General features: G+C 41.3%; 1 protein-coding gene across 3 annotated transcripts in view; it reads right to left on the bottom strand.

The window, feature by feature from the left end:
- The window catches only part of il1rapl1a (interleukin 1 receptor accessory protein-like 1a), a 173,354-nt gene that overhangs the window by 39,642 nt on the left and 109,131 nt on the right, over positions 1–24,581 (bottom strand). For all 3 annotated transcript variants that reach the window (XM_085385190.1, XM_085385188.1, XM_085385189.1), the window contains exon 6: positions 13,250–13,324. In XM_085385190.1, coding sequence (XP_085241316.1) covers positions 13,250–13,324 — 75 coding nt within the window. The remainder of the gene's footprint in view (positions 1–13,249; positions 13,325–24,581) is intronic.

Below are 24,581 nucleotides of genomic sequence, written 5' to 3'. Positions count from 1 at the left end.
CAGTCCTATGTTTCCTTCCTCTTTCCCATCCTATGAACTGCAGGGATTTACTTGGTATGGAATCTTGCCGCAGTGCTCTCTCAGAATGCTAATATGCTCAGCTGATGTGGGTCAGGACTTAATCCTGTAGAAGTGATTATCACTGCACGACTGGAACTTCTCTATCATTACCAACTTGGTACTTTTCAGTCATGTCATTATCATTCCCAGAAAGACAAACACATCACTTTGGCAAAACTGGAACAATTAAAAGGAAAATTATACGTTGTAGAGCTGCACCCAGCAAGATTACTTTTTAAATCTGTGTGTATTCATTATCATAGTGTATGTAAAACAACTTTTGTGTCCCAGTTTAAGAATCATTTTAAGCTTTCTTTTAATACTGTATCTGATTAGTCTGGGACACGACCACTTATTTATGTGAATATTTTTTAAAGAGGAAAACAAAGCCAGCTAGTCCAGCCAGTCCCAGTTGGATTCCTTCTTCTGCAAAAACGCCCAGAAAGTAGAAGCCAAGATGCAATTTGAGAAGAACTGGCCCTCACCTGCATCAGGATGATGTAAGGGGGACCTGAGACCCTACCATTCTAGTTTATTTATAACGCACTTTTAAAAACAACAACAGGGCTGACCAAAGTGCTGTAGAATAACACTGAATATGAAAGACACACACAGGCCAGAAGGCAAATGACATAGAAACACAAAAGTAAAAAGTAATTTGAGATCACAGACAACATCTTGTCATGAAATGTCTAATCTTGCCTTCCTCTTCTTGAGCGTAACCAGTGGTTTGCACCATGTTGTAAACACTGTGTTTTAATCCATGAAGCTGTGTCTTGACTTTTAGACTTTGACAGTGATGCAGCAGCCTCCTCAACAGTGTTCCTAACTTGAATGGATTTTTCTTAACCAAGGAAGGAATTCTGTAATATAGCTTTCTTCTTTGCTTGTTCAGGTATCTTTGGTGTTACTGAGCTGGTGAGTGCATTAAAAAATGTACTGGATTGTAGATTTGGTCACTGCTACAGTTTCTGCAGTCTCTTTGATTGGTTTATTTCTATTTTATTGATGTATTTTTTGCCTAATGATGGCACTCATCATTTGCACTGACATCTCTTTGGACCTCATATTGAGAGCTCCAAATGGAAGTTTAGTAGTTGGAATCAGCTCCACATCTTTCAATAAGCTTAATTTGTCATGGACTAATGAGGGAACAGGAACTACTTTTCAGTCAACTTCCAATTACTTCTCAGTCTCTGAAAATGGGGGACTGGGTATGAAAAATGGCTTTAATTCTTCAACAGTTAATCCGGTACTTCTGTTAAATCCCTTGAATTAAAGCTCAAAGTCTGTACCTCAATCACACATTTACTGTTTGATTTAAGATCCACTGTGGTGGTGGTGTACAGGGGTAAAATCACAAATTTTGTAAATTCTGTCACTGTCCAAAAATCTACCTGGTAGGATTGGAAATATATTATGGTTTTACCTATACATTTAGAGCCTGAATTGTTCACTATCAGGTAAAAAATATATGTGGGATGAACTTCAGAAAAGACCTCCCACACATAGAAAAGGGTGAATGTAAATCTACAATACAATTCTGCAATCATGCACGGCAGTTTTGTTTGTTCACCAGTGCGTGTGCATGCTGCTCATTCACACAGGTGAAAAGCCAAGCTACCTGCAGAGCATGGGGAATTTAAGTAATGGAAAAGTTATATATTTCCCAAACAGAGTTAAAGCCAAAAGGGAATACTGTTGTTCTGCTGGAAATAACATTAGTGCATGCTTGAGCAACCACATTCACAAAGAAACAGGGAGCCTGATTGAGGTAAAGACACCATTTGATAGCACTGTGTGGATGCAGTGCTCATATATATTGAAATTCAGCTTTTTCGCTGCTATTTCTAACCAGCTGCTGAATATTAACTATAATCGCAAAAAGATGTGTGCCAAAAGTCAAAAACCTATGCTTCTTACCAAAGTACTTTTAATATTATTTACTCACTCCTTGAGAAAATTATATAAAAAGAGGGGTGAAAAACAAAGGACTAACTATGAGTTACAAATAATGAGCATTTCCAAACATTTGTTTCAGATTACAGTCGATTCTATTGATTTCAGTGTGGGGGAAAAATCAATTCACAAATTTCCTTTAAGAACAGGACTCACAAAAGAAAAAGATAAACTAAAGAGTGATGGCACCAGAGATAGAAAACAGATACAGGAGTTCAAAACCAATGAGGGGTAAAGAAAGTGATGAGGAGGAACACCGCAAAACAGTGAAAGTGACAGATTACTTGGGAAACATGGCCTGATCAGGTGGGCCTGTTCTACTAAAGGGAACAAGAGATGAGGCCAGAGAAGTCCTTGTACGCTTGGCTACACTTGCACGTACGTAAAGGTGACTAATTTTCTCATTTTACAGTTGAGGACAAAATGTTGTAATGGCCTATTTTGGCTGAATCAGTGATGGAATCCACTTTAGCTGCACATTACGTTCCACTCGATCCACATCTGTTCTCAGTCTGCCTTATTCTTAAAGGTCACACAGGAAACTGCCAACACATAAAAGGTCATGTTATCTCTAATAGGGCAGCGCAAGCGATTAGAAAAGCCACTGAGTGGAGAAGAAATTAAGTAAGAAGAGGTCAAAAAGGTTATTAGCAGGTAGCAAACCAGCAGTGCAAAGTTGTTAGCTTTACAATAACTGCCAGCCACACATTATATAGAAAAAAAAGCTGAAGCTATGTAATGACACAGTAAATAGGTGGATAAATAACAGAATCCACAGTTCAGACAGACAACAAAAATCTAGTAGGACTATAACAAGCTGTTATAGTGTTAAAACAAGCTGTTTCTACAATAAACAATAGGATCTAATGCTGGCAGCATGGGATAGAATAACTCTATAAGAAATTAAAGAACACATGTCTTGACTATTAAAAAAGTTTAAAGTAAAACAAAACAAAATAAAACAACTTGACGCTATAATAAATAATGAAAAATTGCAGATCAGGAAACTTATATTATGTTCATTGTCAGGCCTTGTTATTACGCAACTAAGACTAGTACACTGTTGTTCTTGGTGTTTTGTCAGATTTATAACATACTAAATGCTAATTGGAAGAATTTTTGCCAAGGTTTCCAACAAACCCTAAAACTGCCCCTGGAAATGAGCACACAATGTCCCTAGTTTTTCCTCCTGGACACCTGTCTTTATCTTTGTAGGAGTTGCTTTCAGTCAATTGCTAGTTACTGGCCTTGTTCTGTTCAATAAGTTAGCACTAGCTGCTTTACAGCTGTTAAAAAGGGGGTTTAAAAAATTAAGTCCCATTCATCCTGCGATGTTGTAATTTTCTTTTTCATATGCTTAACACAATAACAAAATTCGACAACTTTTCTCATGTGCAGAAGTGCGTTACACTGCAAAAGACACATGCTAATGATTGTTTCGTTTTGTTCCAGTCTGTTCTTTGGCCTAATAAATCAAGCTAGCTGTCACTGAAGAGGATAACAATGCTAACAACAAAAAAGAGAGTGAGTAAAAAAGTGTGATATCTTTAATGATGTGCTATATACAGTATGCAACAGTAAACAGGCACCCCCACAAATACATAAAACAGTTGCAGCTGCATGCTAACTGCCTAGTAACGCAAGAAGAATTTTTCCTTTTGTTTCAAAGGGGGCAATTATTACCATAGAGGGTGGTTATTAGGGAAAGTAAAGCTACTACTTAGCATGCCTATTCTTCCATTGTTTAATACTAATAACACTTTTCAGAGGTTGAAGGGAGCAGTTAAGGCAGGAAGAAGAGAATCAGGGAGGAGGAAAGTGCAGAAAAGAAGGCAAGAGCAGGCTAAAATAGTTAAAGGAAATGAGGCTCTGTCTCATCCCATGAATGGATAAATTACAGTTAAAAAAAGATTTGTCAGTTTTTTTATTAAAAATTTACAAACTTCAATTTCATATTAGACACTTCCCTGAACAGCAGCAAGAATAGCCTCAGTAAATTTTAGCTGACTGTACTCTGCCCTAATTTTCCCCCACCTCAGACTAGCACCGGCTAGCACCCGTTAATGCCAATTTTACAGAATAAAACAAGCCAATTACAATCAGTCTGACAGTGTTTATGGTAATGGAAAAAAATCGAAGATAATTATCTGACTATGTGTTTATTCATAAAATTATGCAAAACACTTTTATAACGCATTCGTTCTGACGCTCTGTAATATATTTTGAGCTGCATGTGTGACTGTGGAGAGAAAAAGAGAAAGGGACACCCGAAAGACAGAGACAGAGAAAGTCCATTAACACACTTGTGAATGAGTCTCAGCTATTTACCACATGCTGGGCCTCTTGAATTACTGACTGTGTTCAGGATACAGATTGCAGATGGCAATTAAAGATGAACCGTGTGTGCACAGACAGAAAGATGCACACACGCACAAACACATGACGCGCGCACACACAAACGCATGCACTAATGTAAGCCTGCATACGCTCTCCCTAAGGCAGTAGTTCAGTGCAGATCTACTGATCTCCATAGCAACATTCACTGCCGTGGGCGATGGTGACATCATGAAGATTGATTGTCATAAAAAAGCAAAACTGGAGCTGGTAAAAAGGTGTTAGCTAAAGTGCAAAACTGCTCCTGATTGCCAGGTGAAGTTGTGGCCTCCAGCCAGAGGTCTTCTTTAGTTAACAGAGAACAGACATACGTGAAGTGCCTCATATGGTCTCCAAAGAGATCTGCTTATGTAACACAGAAACAAAGAAGAAGAAGAAGAAAGAGAGTTACTGTAGCTAGATCTCTCAGGTTGAAACGCTCAGTGTGGTCCTTCTCCTCTGCTTTCTGTTTATACCTCCTCCTCCTTCTCTCCTCTCCCTCCTTATCGTTTTCTGTCCGACTGCCTCTTCTCAAGCCTCCTTTCTTGTCTCTCTTCACACCACCGACTGATCTCCCTCTTTTTCTGCTAACTCTTTTACCCCTCACTCAACACCAAGGCTTGGTGCAGCACGGTGACTAACCCCATTGTCCGAATACAGCCACTCGCCTGCCGGAAACATCAGAGCGCTGAAGTTTAGAAGTTCTGTCTTGCCTTCTTCGTCTTTTTTTCCCTCCCTCTCTCAACACCCTGCCTAGTTTTTTGGCACTTGTTTTTCTTCATTTTTCTGTTACATAACAGAGACAGAAGTGGAGCAAGCTTCAAAGTGAATGGCAAAGCCGCCTTTTCCCCTGCTCGCTTTGCTGTTCATGCATGTCATTCCAGTGCCAGCTCCCTCCCCATTGCCCCCCGCCTATCTCTCCCCATCCTTGTCATTATTTTTTTTTCTCCACTACTTCATCCTTGCTCCATCCTTTCCTGTTAGCCTACATCAGTTTCTTTCTGGCTAATGCTTCTTTAGTCACATTTTGTTGATGTAGTCTGTATTTCAAGTTCCTCTCTTACATCGTGCCCCCTGACCTTGCCATTGGTGCTTTGACCAAATAGAGGAGGCAGTGACTGGAAGAGGATGAAAGGGCAATTTCTGAAAGAAGAGACCCTCTAATAAGGAGACAGGTCTCATTATGTCTGCCTCCTCACCCTGTCTACCCTTGTTGTGTCAAATACAGAGTGATGCTGGGATGAGTGGGGTGCTTCTTTCCTTTGATTACCTGTCACTGAACTTGAGCATCAGCAGCCCGATGAGGTAAAAGCTACCATTATCTAAATAGTCTCTCTTTAAAGACATCTTTGGGCTTAAATGTGGAGAAACTCTTACCCGTGACTAACTTAGCACGAGTGCTTGGGATTGCCTGGATAATGACTGTGCTTTAGTCCTAGCAGGCACACATGCACAAACACAAACACATGACTGATTGCCTGAGTGAATACGCACACTGACAGTAAGCAGAAAGTTGAGCTCACAGCAGGCAGTGAAGGCAATCTGTGGCACCCCGAGTTGAAAGTAAAGCTGACTGAAGCGTCAAGTCACAATGCCTCACGTCTTCTAAGTAGCGCTTTACAAGACCACAACAGAGGGTCACCTGTCAGCTGACGTGAAAGCACATGGTGAAAGTAACAGAAAATAACACGCTAGTTTGTGTATTCTGCTCCAGAAGGTAACACAGACAAACACACCTAAGCGATCGAGCCAAAACTCTTTTCACAGCCATATTTTGCCTTATTATTAAGGTTCACACAACCATTACTATATCGTATATTTTGAGTAATGCATAACAGATGGACTCTAGGTCATATTTGTATTTGCTTTTATTTTGTCTCGTAAGCTATATATAACAGTTGGACTTGAAGCCTTGAGGTGAGTGTTTTAACCATCATCATGCTGGTGTTTTGAAACCGATTGTGACAAGCAAGGTAGAGATCTGACTGAGAACCTGAGGGGCAGTGTTCGCTCACACAAAAGTGATTTATGAATCACAAGGTTACCATGCTCTGCTGAGGTCACAGATCAGTACAGCAGAAGGATCCCTTTCACACAGACAATCACACTTGCCGAGACACATCCATGCACCTTTCATATGCCTATCCCCTATATACAGTCACGCTTTCAGAAAATACATGGAGTTCATAGAATATAGATAAGTCTGCACATTTTGGATGGGTATATATGGTGTTACATAATGAAACACTCCAGTGCAGCCAGCCTAGGTAGGACCTGACCTGAGAAAACTATTGATTAAAAGAGCTGTTTCATGCTCTTCTACCATCATAGAAAGAGAATACAAAATTAAGAGGACACTGAATTAAATAGGCAGGCGGTCAGATAGCCTCTTCTCACACCAATTCAGCATGCTGAATTAGCTGCTGAGATTGGTACCTCAGCAGCCGAGTATGAATCAAGAGAGTGTCCACACCTTTCTCGCATCTCTTGGCCTCACTTCAGCCGTGGTGAGCAATTTAAAGTCAGCAGCAAACAAACCCCTGTGTATGATGCACAGTAGGGTGTTGTGTTGTGCTACGTCTCTGTACAGTTTCGCGTTTGTCTGCTTTCCTCCCTCCCTCTCCCTTTACGGTTAGGCATGAGAGAAGCGGTTAGTTCATTTATCATACTGCAGTCCCCTGCTCTGTGCCCCAGACTTGGTGATTAATGACGACCGTTCACACACTTAAACATTCAGCTTTGTTTCGCTGACACACTACTTACCATACCGGTCACCATGGGTTACTTAACACTGGGTCACTGTGGGGCTACAACCAAATATAATGACATATCTGCGGGGTGACCTTTAAGGGTTCTCAGTGTGTGATTTTTATCTCTGTGCTGTAATATAAATACGTCATTTATCACAAAACATTAACATAACCAAATGGACATCTTTAGAAAGTGCTGCATAGTCCTTTTCTTTACTCAAAAGCTGCACTTAAGAGTTTTGATATGCTATTTACACGAGCATTTGATTTTCTGCTGCTACTGTATGTCTACTCACACATCATTTCAGGAGGATTGCAACCCCCTTTTTTTCTTCACTACATTTATTTGATAACTAAAGTTACTCTAGATACAATAAATGCAGTTTTTACCAAATGTAATGTTATTTTCTCTAAATAAGATGAGATTAGGACACAACTTTATTGATCTCTAGGGAAATACAAAAAATTATTACTTCATCAGGTGAAAAAGTTAAAGTAATCTACCCACAAATGGTACAGGAATTATAATAAAACATACATCATTCTGAAATGGTTCATTATAAAGACTACTCTTAATGTAAATGTATTTTAATAACAATATTTTACACTTAAAAAATAGAATTAAAGAATTTAATTCAGTTTTTTACTTTTAATTAGTTAAACGATTTCAATACTTCTTTGCATTATTATAGCGATGCAATTGAAACACATAACAACATGTTGGGTGATCGTGAATGCTGGAGCTGAAAATCAGAAAGGTGGCACGAACAGAGGCAAAAGGGAGCGAGGAAACTGTCAAAGATGTATCATTTAAGTCCGGAAATTAAAGTGTGTGTATGTGTGTGTTTGTAAGACACGGACAAAAAAAGAAGCAGACAGAGACAGAAAGTAATTTAATGAAGTGAATCTCCTTTGACCTCCAGTAACTCTCCAGAGCAATGTCAACTTCAATTTCACCCTCTCCGAGGAAAAGCGGCATGTTTGTTGTCAAGGCTAGGTGTCGAAGCTTAAGAATGTCCTCACTAATCTGGAGTTCTGTACAATCCTCAAATCTCCAAGCAAGCAGCGGTCAACAGGTGACGCCGTGAGAACAGAAGAGATGTAATGGATGAAAAGATGTAGAAATAGACATAGATGGAAGGGAGAGGTGAGCAAGAACATGGATGAAATAAGGCATGAACTCGGAGGAAAACGATGCTATATGTCATGTTTTATATATAAAGACATTAAAGAAAAAAACTAACATTTTTTCGGAACATCATTTTAGCGTTCAATCTAGCCCTAAAAGGTTTGATAAATTTTGTTTCCCTCTATCCATTGTTATATACCTTTGCTCTAATGTGTATCTCAACATGAATATTTAATCTATCAAGACCCAATATGTGATTTTCTTTGGGGGGTTTTGGCAGTATATACTGCCTTTGGAAATTGGTCACATTTCTGATGACTTCATTGTCTGCTTTACAACCCTGCTTCCCAAAGATTAAGGATACTGTGTAAAATGTGTACATGGAATGATGAGCAAATCATTTAAGCTTGAGAGATCCAGAAAACACAACTTTATTTCTGCTAGGGCTCACCTCATTAAAAGATGGACTGAACTGAAGATAATTGTCTTGTGGCCTGACCAAAATTTTACATTATTGGAAAAACTTGCAGACACTGCACCCTCTGGGCTAAAGTGGACAGGTGTGCTTTGGTTTTTGGTACATAAATTAAAATGCAGGACCTGCAAACCATACCCACCTCTTTGCCACATGACAGCTTGGATGCGCTCCAGCCCTCCATGACCCTAAATTGGGTAAGCAGCTATGAAATGTATGAATAGTGGTGCTGTTTGTTGAACTAGTGGAATCTGGAAGGGTAACCTGTATAATCACAGTTCAGTATTACAAATGCAGGCTAGCTAAATGCCTGATCATGTGTTTTATGGCCACGTCAACAGCAGTACACGAGCTAACGTGGGTTTTCAAGATTAACATTTACCCTCAGTTCTTTCTCGGCTCACAATAACAAAACATGATGTATCTCTTTCAGTCAGTGCATTCAAACTAAACATAACCAGCTGTTTCCAAAAGGTCATGAAAGAAGCTGAACATCCACGCTGGCTTTTTCCTTTGAGCTTTTCAAAATTGCATTGCTGAATTACTTGCTAAATTGGGAACGTCAGCGTTTTGAGTGTCAGTCTATTACAGCTCTAAACACCCCTGAGGGTGTACAGTGTGAGAAGATGTGTGCACACGTACAGGTGCATGGATGTGCGTGCATGTGTGTAGACTCGTCTCTGTTTAAATGAAGTAGGTATAAGAGCCTTCTCCCTATTGCTGCCCATCCTCTGCTGTTGGTTCCTGCTCTCCGAAATAATGGATTCTAATTCCTTTCCACACGAGTGCACCCATCTGCTGGCTTTGGGGGATAGTAAAATCCTCTCAGTTACAATTATCCCACGGTTGCAGAGGTCTGCGCTGCAAGCGTGTGTGTGACCTATCCACCTCAAGTAGTGCCGGGTTGTTTGAATATTTGCAAGTGCATGTTTGTATGTGTTGCGATGAAGAGGGAGAGCTGGGGAGACAGAAAAATGCTCTCACTGAAGTGCTGTGTAAGCATGAGCTGAATCTTTAACCCACACCCTCTGAACTCCATGACAAATCATTCCAAGGGAGTCAACACCAATCCTGCATGTGAGTCTGTGTGTGTGTGTTTCTGCTAGGCTATGTGTAATGTGTCATATTACTGTACTGTGAGTATATGTATTTTGTGCATTTCCCTCTCACCAACCCCAGCACCTACACACAGATTTAAACCCATTAATATAATGAATCATCCTCCTAATTCTGGAAGAAATAGGAGTGGACTTCACCAACTCACCACTGGGGGACAGTAGTAAATCTGGCAAAAGAATAGCTGAGTGGCTAATGGTAAAAATCCAACATTATACACAGACTGAAAATGTCAAGATGTCCAAAAGTAATGTTTCTGATGCAGTGCAGGCCGGCTTTCAGCAGACGCACAGTCACATATCCCTGAGGATTCCTGATGCCCTAAAGAAGAGATTTGTGAAGAGAGCAACACACACACACACACACGCATGCACGCACACACACACACGTACACACGTACACACACACACACACACACACACACACACACACACACACAGCTATTTGGTGGTAGAATTGGGGCTTAATGTATGTAGTCCTGAGTGACAGAATCTGTAGCTGTGGGATTTCGGTCCATCAGCAGAAAGGGATGTAGTGGCAGAAACATCCAGGAAGAGGGAACCTGAAGAGAGAAGATCTGACAAAACCCCCCTTTGAACGAAAACAGTTTCTAATCCCGTGTGTGTATTCCCTCTCAACCATCCTGTCTTGTCTCTGAGTCCCCGCTTGCCTATCACGATTCTGAGGCCTGAGTTTCTCACATTCATCTTCTTAGACTTTCCAGAACATCTCTGCTGCAGGTCTTCCGTGAGAGTTTATGTAACATATGTCTTTTATTTATGCCTGCCAGTGTGTGCGTGTGCGCTGCGTAAAGCTAGCTGGGATGTAGGATGTCTAAGATCTGCACTGGTTGCAACAGCAGAGGAGATAAAGTTGGCCTGTGTTTCCCGGCAGTGTTGCAGATTTATCTCTCTGCTTACAGCTCCGGTTTTACTGCCCATCCACCGGCCTCCACTGGCTCCTGTGTCTTTTTTCCTCTCCCTCTCTATTTCGCGCTTGCCATAAGAGACCGGCCTCTTTCTGTGCACGTTCTAGCTATCATAAATCTGCCACAATGCCCCATAAAGCTGCTTAGGGCATGGCTCAACAAATATTAAGGAAGAAGAGAATAAATAAATAAAACTAAATAAAAGAGAAACTCTCGTCTAGAGGGAGAGACAACTATTCTGCACACAAAATGGAGCCACTGTAAAATATTTACATCAATGTCTCTCTGTTTTAGATTCTCCTCTGGGAGTCTGTGAGGTCTTACCGCAAGACACTAGACTTAATTGTTTTTTTTCTCTGTCTTGCTTAGATATCTCACAGTGTTCCCTATTTACTCTTTCATTTATTTGTAGATGTACCAAACCTTTGGTTACCATATTATTAAAAGTAATTTCCCCTTATTTTGTGCATCTAGATAGATTAGAGTTAGTTTATAACTAGTTGAGCAACCTTGCTTTTGCCTAGTTATAATAACTAGATCAAAGCAAGCTTTCAGAGTGCCTTTGTTACTTTGCAGTTAAATTATATTACTGCACTCTTTGCGGAGGAAATTCTGAATTGTTATTTCAAGTTCATGAGATTCTGGCTGTGCTCTAAAAGTCCATCCATTTCTTCCAATTATCCAATTCAGGGGTCACCCGGGGGCTTCAGCCTATCCCAGCTGCCATAGGGTACACTCTGGACAGGTGGCCAAACTGTTGCAGGGTTTACACAGAGATGTTTTACGTTTACACTTACAGCTAGAGCCAAATTCAAATGACCAATGAAGCTAACCCAAATAATTGCATGTGTTTGGACCAGGAGAACCTGGAGAGAACCCGTGCAGACATTAGAGAACTCAGGACCTTCTTGCTGTGGGGCAACAGTCCTGAATATCAGGGATAGCAACAGATTTGCAATATTTGACAATTTATCACAGTTAATTGCAATATCATTGCAAGCAGATTGTATGTAATTACTAACAATTGAATGGGGTCAATTACTAACTTGAGCCCATTCATTCGCAAACTGAAAGCAGACCGTCTTCATCGTATTGGCTTTTTAGTATTTCAATTCAATTCAATTTTATTTACATAGCGCAGAATCACAACACAGGTTGCCTTGAAGTGCTTCCCATAAACAAAGTTGCTGTAAAAGGCAGTAACTGACTGTTAGTGGTTGCAGACTACAGTGACCCTGGTCTTCAAAGCAACAATTACAAAAGTGTGACTCTGACATTAAAGTTGCACTGCATTTCAGACATGGGTGCATGTATTTACCAGCCATGGGAGGATTAACAAAGAGATGAATCATTAAATAGGAGTAAGGACCAGATCTTTTCTAGCTTAAGGCATAGCAGAGCTTAAAATCATGATATTTCAATCTGTTATCCAATAATTTACACTATTCTTCTTTTAAAGAATTTTCTTTCAAAGTCTCTCTCACACACACACACACACACACACACACACACACACACACACACACACACACACACACACACACACTCACACACACTTACTGTACAGTACTCACACAGCAAATGCGAGAAGGAACTGACGTGAGGCTATAAATATGAGTGAGTCACTTTTGAGGGTGAAGTCTTTCCTCACAATCTCACTGGAATCAAGATAGAGACAAATGAGACAAATAGCTGAAGGGCCAACATTGTGCAACCTGTTCATGCATGGGTGTGAGTAGGCTGACATGTGAGGCTGTGCCTGTCAGTTTATCAACAGCAGCAATTTTTCACTCTTGATCAGCCAACCGTGGAGGCATTTTAAATTAACTACCTGCATTCCAGTAGCATCAGATGGAAGACAAAAGGCAAGCACTCAATGAATCATTGCAACTCTTTGTCTTTGTCCTCACCCTGTCTTTCTGTCAAATACTCTTCCAATCTCTTGTCTGACCGGCTTCAGCATGACAGACACATTGGCCGTTCATAGAGCGGCAAGCACCATGTGGACAACGGACTGTGCCCAGAAATCAAGCAATATGCTGCTGCAGAAAAAAACAAACAAACAAGAAACCAAACCATACTCGCTCATGCACATACGCGCACACGCTTGGTCCATCGTGACCCCACGTCAAAGAAGACAAACAACTGCAACAGAAAGTGGCTGCGTCTCCATGCGGCAAGCCTGTGTATGGATCTCTGGCAGCATATGGGCTCTCCATTGTTGACAAAACAGCCTAAGGGACATTAGTGGCGACTATTAGCATATATGGCAAACACTTTTACAGTTTTTTTTTTTCCTGTTTTGCTGTTTTCTCAGCAAGTAAAAGAACCATCATCAATCTGCGATCAGTGCCTGTAGGTGTGCTGGGCAGGATTGGTACAGTTATCCATTTGCTTTCATTTAAAAATGACACAGATAACACTGAGTGCAGAGGAAAGAAATCCCACAAAGGTCTTACCTAGCTGAAGCTCCATATTGCTAATCTTGTTTTCCGAGGGGAACAGGATCTTTGGCGGCTTGTCCGTCAAAGGAGCTGAAAAGGAAAAAAAAGGGACTATTTATTTTTGGATAAAGCAGAAATACAGACAAACACCTTTTTAATGATCTACTTCTGTAGTTTTCAGTGGGAAAAACACTATAAACGCTACGTCCAGATGAACAGAATCCACTTTTTGGTACTTCTGAATGAGCTTTTTTTAAATTTAGTTGTATGCCATGCCATTACAAAGATTTATCATCTGTTTATTATATACTTCTATTAAATACACGCCCATCCCATTTTGACTTGTGCAAAAACAAAGGGGGGGGGGGGGGGGGGGGGGAGAACATTATATAATATATATATATTATATACACATTCTTCTTCACTCTTTGCTTTTTTGTGGCCACATTGTTTTTAAGTGCCTATCGACCTTGGGCTTCATTTATATGGTTTAACTAATCATAATGGAATGACTACGTAGCCTAGAGCATTTCACAATTTAATCTGTATGCATGATTGATAGATATCAGAAAAACCACAATCCAATGATTAAATTGTTCAGGATAAACTGACAGTTGGTTGATCAACTGCCCAGATATTATTAAAAAGAAGAAACTACAATCTTTCAGCTATATATGTTTGTGCCTCAATACAACCCTGGAACTCAAGAAGGGCTATATAGGTACCTTAAGCACCTCCACAGAATTATGTGTTCATTGGTGTGACTTAAAATGAATATTTAATTTGACAGGTAAACGGCTACTCTTTGACCTCTACCAAAGCAGCTATGTGCTAACCTGCCTAAGATCCACTGCAAAGTAAGTAAACACAAATGTCAAAAAGTCCAGTTAGCATCAATAGCTGCATCACAAACTCTGATACGCAACTTCACACAGGCATAGCAGTGTAGCTTGTTAGTTTCAAAAGACTAGATCTGTAAGGAAAATGCAGGAATGACCAATTTTTCTTAAGAACATAAAATAGAAAAGGCTGTATTCAACACTGGAGTTCTTCACAGCTTGGCTCCACGTTATAGCGGCTTTTTCATAAAGAAATGCCTATAAATATAAATGTCCATTGTCATTATGCTGAGAGATGCCCAGTAAACACAGTTTGATGTTTTGTACTGGGTTAAAAAAAATGTTTAAATTCACAACTTTAAAAGTCATTGGCAATTGCACAATGAAGGGAATTTTTCATTATAGTTATGGTTACTTTGAAGCTTACTCCTCCAGACAATACACATTTACCTTCTTATGCATTCTTCTATGCTACAACTATCCTTTTTGTAAAGTTCAAGTCAATTCAATTTTATTTATATATCACCTCAGTGCCTCAAGGTAAGGTAAAGCCTACAATAATACATACAGAGAAAACCCAACAATCATATGACCCCTATGAGCAGCACTTTGGTGACAGCGGGAAGGAAAAACTCCCTTTTAACAGGTAGAAACCTCCAGCAGAACCAGGCTCAGGGAGAGAAGGAACACAGGTTAGGAAGTTCACAAATCTCCACAGTATGTGTTACTATTTAGGATTAGATAACAATATATTTTTCAGTGTTTAAGACTTGCTAGTTTACTGTAATTCAATATGGTCACATTCCTAAACCTGGAGTTTCCACCTTTTGTGAATCCTGGAGGTGAGATACTTGGACTCTACCATTTTACACAATATGCCAAGCCACCATTCTGCTTTATTTAATGCATGTAGTGTGAGTCAAATCATAAATTATGTATTGAGTCACACCTTATGTTAAATGTAATTTACTTGGAATGTGCAAAAAATTCTTGCATTGAGGCCACAGCAAATGCTAATCTGTGACCAGCCACTTTTAAACTTACATATAACAATTCTTTAGCAGGTGTGTTTGTGCTCCCCTTTATACCCATATGGAAAGATATATATAAATCTTATAAAGTTTGTATCTGTCTTGTGTGAAACTTATATGAAAAGCATACAAGAGTGAAAACAGATATAAGATCCCTTGAAAAATTATATAAAAGAAACTTGTATGTTTTGGATACTTACTAAAACAAGGTATGAAAGTAATGAGAAAGTGGCCACTTTCATGAGTAAATCATATAAGCGTTATATGATTTACTATATGAAGAAGGCCACATCTTATGCAAGTCTTTTATAAGTTTTTTCAATTTCTTTTCCATATTTGTAGAAAAAGGACACTCTCAAGTCTTGGACACATTCTTTCCATCCTAATTATGACAAATGAAAGTTCTGTGTGGTTGGTAATCAGTCACAACTCTGACACATTTAGTTGTTGCTGTGCCATTACATCATGAGAAAAAAACAGTGGCATATCAAGCGCTTTATAACCCACGTTTCTCTGCTAGCAAGCATGACATGTTTGATATCATCCCAGACTCTAACATTTCTTTTTCTGTAGTGAGATGAGTGCAGAGCTCTACTGGGTTTATATTATTCCTGATGCTAATGATAAAAATGTGGCTATCTGGAATAAAAAGGTTTGATATACATGATCGGCCACAACATTAAAACTGACAGGTGAAACTGATAACATTGTTCTCCTCATTGCAACTCCATGTTCTTTGGGAAACCTTCGGTCTTGATATTGATGTGGAGATTTTTCTGACATGTACCACTTAAGTATATGCCATCGCAGACGAAGCACACTTAAGGACAGTGTTATATTCTGAGTGCAATGGACTCAAACGGCAAAACACCATGCCCACAGTAAAAGAAATTGCTTAGGAATTGTGCAAGGAACATGACAAGGAGCCCAAGATGATGACCTGACCTCAAAAGCCTCGAGATGCCAACTTGATTAAGCATCTCCGGGCTAAAATGGATTGTGTCCCACAGGACATCCTCACTGATAGGTATGTTGTTTTAATATTGTGGCTGATTGGTCTATATTGTAAATCTCCATGTGTAGTGATCTAATTGTATTTATTCATGTATTACATTTTGCAGTTAAGTCGGACATAAAAACACAATGTTTGAACATATTAAACAACTCTGCACACAGATGCAGAGTCAAATCAAGCATATTTTGTACAATCAAATGAACTAAAGAGAATTCCTCATTTTCTAAATCAGATGAAAAAAAAATCAACATAATACCTCCAAGTACCAGCAGCTTTTCTGGAATTCCCAATTATTTTGCTGTGAATTTGTAAAGCTGCAGTGATGTGTATTCATTAAGATGTTTCCTTAGAGTGTGCACACTTGACTTCTTTTTTTCGTCTTATGATGAGGTTTCCAGCAAGCTGTTTGAAAAGCCTTTTCTGTTTTTGGGAGCGACATAATGTTGCTGCTTTGACTAAATTGCTGGGCAAGACTGAAGTACTGAAGTAAAGCTTTGTGTTAACATGTTCGGCAGTTACTGAAAGAACTACTCATGTGATGATACACAGACCAAAATGTAAACATCAGCTCTATTTTGTTCTGATTTCGTATTTATTTTTGGCTCGCCTATAACACCTGCTGATACATAAATACTGACAGAAAAGCACATTGACATCTGTGAGAGGGGCGGTCACGGGCTTTTAGGCACGACTGTTTGCACTGTTAATAGGTAATCACACAGCACAAATTACACTGGATACTGATACAGTTTTAATTACATATCAAACTGCTATACATAATTACACAATGGGTGATCCTATAGCTAATTATACACTGGGCAAACAAATGAGGACGAGCTGTGTATGGGAGACAAAAGGGAAAGCAGATGTGGTAAGGACTATAGACAGAGAGGTAATGCTGGTAAGACAAAAGAGGGAAAATTTAGAAAGCTAAAATAAAAAGAAGATATGAAACGTGCCCCCCCTCCTGCTTCATTTTGGCATGCTACACTTGGTTCTGAAAATCTCATTATCTTAATTACCATTCCTTCATGGGAAATACATCAATTCATGGGTTGGGAGGGGGGGACACCATTTATGGAAATATGGAAGAGAGGGAGCAAACAAAGGAAAGAGTCTCTGTTTGCCAATAAAAAGGAAACGTATGAAATCAAGCAATCAAAGCTATAAAAGGTAATTAAACATGCAAATACATTAAGTGATGGGTTGTTAATGCAATGACAGATTGTGTGGGCATCATGACGGAAGATTCAGATGATTTATGTATTTGTTATATAAAAAAATGATTTTTTTTTGGTTAATTTCAAGGTTACAATAAGCTTGGATTTCAACCTAAGTATGCACATCTGCTACTTCAAAATCCACTTGAAAAATAATCCAAATGAAAAATAACTCCTGGTCCAAGAACAAATGGGCAAACTTTTGGTCAGATTTGTACTATAATGCTTTGTGGTGGTTGCAGATTGTTAAGTGTAGAAGCCCAAAATCACCATGTGGCGCTTGCAGGATTCTTTTGATTTGGCACATTCACAAAACAATGAAGTATCACACATGCAAATGAATTATATGCTACACACTTAAATCTAATAAGCCATACTATTCCTTCAGTAATACATGTGATATAATGTGACAAGTTATGTCATGTAAAATGTTTTTTTATCCTTGTATAGTGGACAGACATACTGCATTTGAATGAGGAACACTTAATGAAACGTAATTTTGTTAAGAAGAAAAATTTTCAGGTCAACTTTCACAAAAAAGCAGGATGGCCACGTCCAACGAATGAGAACAAATGTTTTTCTTTTCACTAAAAGACCCTTAAACGTGTAAGAAGGAGAAATTTGAGACCACACTATCAATCCTAAAGCTACTGCTCATCTCTCTTCACCTTTAGAGCCACAGCTGCCCCACAGAATCACACTCTGAGAGGAACTTCTTTTAAGTTTACATAAAACGTTAAATGGCCTGTTTGTGTATGAGCAGAGCAAGTGTCTCCAGGGTGAATTTGTGTCTTTAGGGGACCTGAATGGCTTGCCCGGTATGCCTGTGCAAGTTTTACTCTCTGAAATCGATGAGTCACTATAAAACATTGATGTCCCAGGGCAGAAAGGTTGTCTGTTCTCAGTAGCAAATCAGGCGGAATTAATTTTCGGAGGAGACACAAAGCATCTGTAATAAAACTTTTCAACAACACGACACTAGCATTGTGGTCCATTTAGTTTGTGTATACTTTACAACTTGTAACGTGCGAATTACAAAAATGACTAACTGTGTGAAAATGTATAATGTAGTGTTTAATATGCAAAGTAATTAAAAACATTGCTGGATTTGTGTTTTAGTTCCTTTAACACTAGATAGTCAGACTGCATACCTGCAAACAAGTATTAAGCTCTACTGAAGAGGACTGAATCAACCTTTGTGTGTCAGTGTGTGGTGGCCTACATGAAATATATTAATGTAGCACAGGACTTTGTGGATGTAAGCTTTGTGATCAGTCATCCACAATCCCATTTGGTCATGGTGGTAGAAAAGCTCACTGGACTTTCCAGATGGATTATTCTGGGTGACTGACTGTAGGCAAACAGCAAATTAACGAATTACAGATGGAGCTGAGATTCTTGGATCACTGGGCTTTTTCTGTTCTGTCCCATTTGTAAGAAAAAATGTGCTGTTGGCACAATAGTAGCAAAGGTGAAAATGAGAAGAAATCAATGTACAAATGACTGCCATATGCTTTACAGGGACATTCACGAACACGAAAAGACTTTGTTAGAGCGTGTCCGTGCATGGACGCGCTCTCGTGCACGTTACGTTGCGAACCCTTGGTTTAACAAAATTAGCTCCCAAAGGTTTTTGTTTTAACCAACAAAGGCAGTCACGCTGAAAAAGAAAAGCAAAAAAAAAAAAAAAAGAAGGAAAGAGACTTGAAAAATACGAAGTCCCTGTGAGTCTCCCAACACTGCTAAGCTTCACTAGAGAAGTCTCAGTTCTCCGCTACAGCTGGCAGACTCCTATATGGTACTGCAGGAGATCACTATATATTACCATTGACCTTCCTCTGCAGCGTGGTCACCTTAGAGCCAGTTTCATTTCATTCCTAATTGTGCAATAACCAGTGTGTATGATTCTCTTATAAAGTCACCTCAGAGTATACAGAATTCACTTCCCGATCTGACCATTTCCCACATGAGAGAAGCTGTATGGGGAGCTTGTCTGTGTCATCCAGAGGAAGCTAATAAAAGCATCCAAAACCACTTCATGCTCCCCCGCTGTGCACCAGTGTTATGCTCTCTAAAAGCCCTGCCTCTGGCAAAGCTGAAATACTTCAACATCAAAGCAACAGGAGTGCGCATTCTGTCCAGCAAATAAGGCCAGACAGGTTCCTACATCATTGTCACTGGCACAGTCAAATGGCTATCATCGCAAAAAGTGAAAACAATTGGCCTCTTGTGGCCAAATAGGAAGTCGAGTTTTTCTTTTTTTTTTTTTTTTAAATGACATCAGAAACAGCAGTATGCGACATTACGTGATGGCAGAGCTTCAGTTCATCCTTTGTCATTTTTTTTTTTTTTTTTTTTTTTTTAAATAAATAGGACAGGGGGAATGAATGAGAGAAAGAGGGGGAGAGAAAGAAAGAAAACCAAAGGGGAGAAGAGACGGTGAGAAGGGGGGGGAAGAGAGAGAAAAAAAAAAAAAAGAACTCCTGGGTCACCTGTATGGAGAAAAAAAACAAACAAACAAAAAAAACAAACAGAGGAGACAGCAAACAACAAAGAGTAACATAATAATACCAGGTTGAGATGCAAATGAGGAGACTTCACTCAGGCAAGTCTGCTGGACCAGACGGAGTGAGTCCCCTTGTCCTCAAGGCCTGTGCCCCCCAGCTGTGTGGAGTCTTTCATAAACTGTTTATGCTGAGTCTGAGTCTGCAGAGGGTCCCGGTGATGTGGAAGACATCATGCCTCGTCCCTGTACCAAAGACGCCTCGTCCCAGTGGCCCCCAGGATTACAGGCCCGTGGCACTGACCTCCCACATCATGAAGACCCTGGAAAGGCTCATCCTGGACCAGCTGCGACCCATAGTAAGACCACATCTGGATCCCCTTCAGTTCGCTTATCAGCCTCGTCTCGGAACAGAGGACGCCATCATCTACCTGCTCAATCGTGTCTACACCCATCTGGACCAGCCGGCGAGCACTGTGAGGGTCATGTTTTTTGACTTTTCCAGTGCTTTCAACACCATCAGGCCGACCCTCCTGGGTGATAAGTTAGCAGCGATGCAGGTGGATGCTTCTCTGGTGTCCTGGATTGTTGATTACCTGACAGGAAGACCACAATATGTACGTCTCCCACAGTGTGTGTCTGACAAGGTGATCAGCAACACAGGGGCACCACAGGGGACTGTCCTCTCCCCCTTCCTCTTCACCCTCTACACCACAGACTTCAGCCACTGCACAGAGACCTGCCATCTTCAGAAGTTTTCTGATGACTCTGCGGTGGTTGGATGCATCAGCAGGGATGATGAGACAGAGTACCGGGCTGTGGTCGACTCCTTTGTCACGTGGTGTGAGCAGAATCATCTGCAGCTCAACGTGGCAAAGACCAAGGAACTGATCATGGACTTCAGGAAGACCAGGAAACACTTGACCCCTGTTTCAATCCAGGGGGTCAGTGTTGACATTGTGGAGGACTATAAATACCTTGGAGTACACATTGACAATAAACTGGACTGGGCTAAAAACACCACAGCACTTTACAGGAAGGGCCAGAGTCGTCTCTATTTTTTGAGGCGACTGAGGTCCTTCAACATCTGCCAGAAAATGCTGAGGATTTTCTATGAGTCTGTTGTGGCCAGTGCGATCCTCTATGCTGTTGCATGCTGGGGGAGCAGGCTGAGGGTCGCAGATGCCAACAGACTTAATAAACTGATCCGTAAGGCCAGCAATGTTGTGGGGATGGAGCTGGACTCCCTCAAGGTGGTGTCGGAGAGGCGGATGCTGTCCAAGATAAAGACAATGTTGGATAACACCTCCCACCCACTCCATGACATGTTGGTCAGTCACAGGAGCACGTTCAGTGAGAGACTGAGATTACCGAAAAGCACCACTGAACGACACAGGAAATCATTCCTGCCTGTGGCCATCTCCCTGTACAACGCATCCACTTAACACACTGTTTGCTGCTACAGCTACACATGTTTCTTTTCCAAATATTTATTTATAAGTGACGTATGTATGTATGTATATATATGTATATATTGTACTATTCTTAGTTAGCGTATTGTCTGTCTTGTCTTAATGTTGGTTTAAAATGGAGCACTGTAACAAAAAATAATTTCCCCCAGGGATCAATAAAGTATTCTGATTCTGATTCTGAATAATAGAGAAAACAAAGCACCATCACAATAAACTAGCTAGTCATAGATATCAATATTTACTAAATAATAAACGATATTGTGCAGCACGCAAGATAGACAGCGCACAGTGTGCTTTGAGGCAGCAGCCAAGAAAGCTTTAGTCCGCGTCTGTGAATACCCATGTGTGCATACCTGTGTGGATCAGCATGCTTGCATTCCAAAGGTTTCTCCATGTAATGATCTGCTAGGGAGTGTGGGGGGGCCACAGCCCCGTCCTCCAGGGTGTGAAGCGGGTATGGAGGAGATCAAAACTCCAGACATCCAGAGGCCCCCAGAACACAAGAGACCATGGAAGACCAACAGAGGGGCAGCCGCGCCACTGTTCCAGTAAGAGCTGAGGAGAGTCCCAGATGAGGGCTCGCCCAGCAGCCGCGGAGCAGAAGCCAGGGGGAGTTGCAGTGACGCGCCCGTGAGCTCCGCCGGCCCCCAGCTGTGCCTGAGTGACCGAGCCCCAGGCCGAGAGGCCGGGGGCACCCCACCTCCAAAGGGGCCCGAGCGAGCCCCAGGCCCCAGGCCCCGACAAGCGGCCGCCAAGGAGTGAGCCGGTGTGTACCCGGACGCCCACCCCCAGACACAAAGAACCACCAACACACCGACACCTGAGGGAGTCCGCCACCGGCAGGGGAAGTGGTGGTGGGTGGAGATAGGCCTCCAAACCTTGGAGGGCCTGAGATGTCCCCAGAGAGGTGGCGTCTGATACCCAACCTGACATATAGACACAGACATACAGGCACACACAGACACAAACATCCATTCCCACCCTCATGCTCTCATATGCACTCACTCCACACTCAACCAACGTGGAGACAGACATAAAGAGACGCTGTACACACAATCACACTCCCCAAGCGTACTCTACAAACCGGGTCTAGGTACCCTTGCCCCTGGAGGGGGGAATTGCACCCAGACCCAGGTGGTGTTACCCTTTTCCCTGCGGTGGGGAGAGGCAGACCACCCCGACTCCGCAGCAGCAGGGAGGCCCCACACCCCAGACCGCAGTCGGACGGCCAACTCCTCCTACTAGCCCTCCCGCTCCAGCAGGCCGCAGAGAATGGGGGTGGGAGAAGACTCCAAACCTCCCTCCACCCGCTCATTGTAGTGTTGATGCATGTGTGTTCTAAGGTGCAATTAAAACCCAGGAGGGCATGGAGCTACCTGCCAAGGAGCAGCAGGTAAGCGCATAGTCCCTCCTGCTAGCCCTCAATGACTAAGTGTATTTAAAATTGAGAGGTGGGCAACGACGTCAGGGGTGAGGTATACACCCTGATGGTAAATTGGACTCCGTGATTGTGCCCACCCCCAAGATCCTATATGTATGTGTAATGAGAGTGTGAATAATGTGAATGTCTAAGTTGTGGGATAAAATTGAGGCAGAGGCAGCCAGAAGGGGACGGGGGGGGGGGGGGGGGGGGGGGGGTAGCCTCCTCTGCACCCTGGTGACATACCCCCACTCCAAGGCCCTGCATGTGTGGGTGGTTGTGGAGGAGCGGGAAGAGGGAGGCAGCTGGAGATGGGGAGGGAAGGAAGGGAGGGGCAGGTAACCCCTCCCTGGGGCCAGCTCCCCCGCTGACCCCAGTCGAGTTTTTCTGACTAAGCAGCTCTCTAAGCGAGACAATGTGATGATGCAACATGGCAGTGACCAAGCTGTTCGAAGCAGGGCTCCAGCTGCGAGGCCTCAATAACCCATATCTTTGTTAAATAAGAAGAAAGAGGAAATTAAAAGTGCCCGCCTGTCAGTTCCCTGCTTGTTTGAAGAATATACGAGCCATTAGAAACTACATTCAGCGATTTATTACCTATTAGGTACAGCATTGTTTAAAAAAATGCATTGCTGATTCCTAGTTTCACCTCCTGTCTGCTCTCTCAGCAGGTGTTTATGCATAGTGGGTTACACATGTATGCTCACGTGCAGGAGGAGCTACTCACACACTTCAGGTTTTTTTTACTTAACATCCCTTAACTAAAGCACCACCTCCACACAATATCATATTGTTTTGCCTCAAACTTTATTTACTATTTAAAAAGCACCCTAATTAAGACTGTCTTTTCATTCTCCCAGCACAGGATTTATGGAGGCTGATTGAATAATGTGTTTCACACTAAGAGATACAGTTAAGCATTCAGGGAATATGAAGAGTACTTGAAATGAACAAGGAGGATTTTTATTGGTGTATTGTTTGCAGAACGAACAGAAAGTGAAGATGCTAAGGTGAGGGGAGAAGAGAGTCAGAGGTAACCACAATGTTTAATCGTCTCCCTTGTGTGTGACAGAGCAGGAAAAAAAATGAGAACACTCTATAAAATTCTTGTGTTTATAAATTAAGTTCTCAGATACAGAAAAACATAATTCATCTGCAAATTCTTGAACCACACAGAAATAAATATTTTACACGGGACTTGCTTCACTGTTGAACTGACAACACTTACTTCGTTTGTAGATCTAATTAAATTAAGCAGAAGTAATTACACTGATAAAGCAGGTAGTGTATGGGCAAAACTAGTGCAACAAATGTAGTCACTCTTTCCCACCTCTCACTTGCATGAGCACAAAAATAAAATACCACCACACACACACACACACGTGTGCAGCCTGCCCAATCCACTTTCCTCGCGTTCCTTAGGGATGTGTGACACATATGGTGTGCCGAACTCTGCTGTGTTACAGTTTGAGATATGACTGTTTCAGCGCTACACAGATGCTCTGTGTCAAACTAACTTGGACTTGAAGCAAAGACTAACAAGGCAGAGCTCAATCCATTTTGATAATCTTTAAATGAAACATTGAGTTATACAACAAAGGCAACTAGGTAAAGCCTAATAAAATGACTATATCGAATACAGGAGGAGGGAATTTTGTTTGTGTGCAAACTTTATCCATCCTTCTGTAAAACCCATGCAAGTGTGCCCTTCAACGCACTCATGTTTATTTGAACTTACTCGTAAAGAGGACAGGCAGCTACTACTGGCAAGAAAAAGTTAGTATAGAGTTATGCAAGTGCTTCTGTGATGTGAAAAGTTTAAATGAGTATGAGTAAAATGGAGGGCA

Source organism: Rhamphochromis longiceps, linkage group LG16 (genome assembly GCF_057381845.1).
Source record: "Rhamphochromis longiceps isolate RC_006_pf linkage group LG16, R_longiceps_female_GT1.1, whole genome shotgun sequence".
NCBI classification, from domain to species: domain Eukaryota; kingdom Metazoa; phylum Chordata; class Actinopteri; order Cichliformes; family Cichlidae; genus Rhamphochromis; species Rhamphochromis longiceps.
This window is presented reverse-complemented; position numbering and strand designations above follow the sequence as displayed.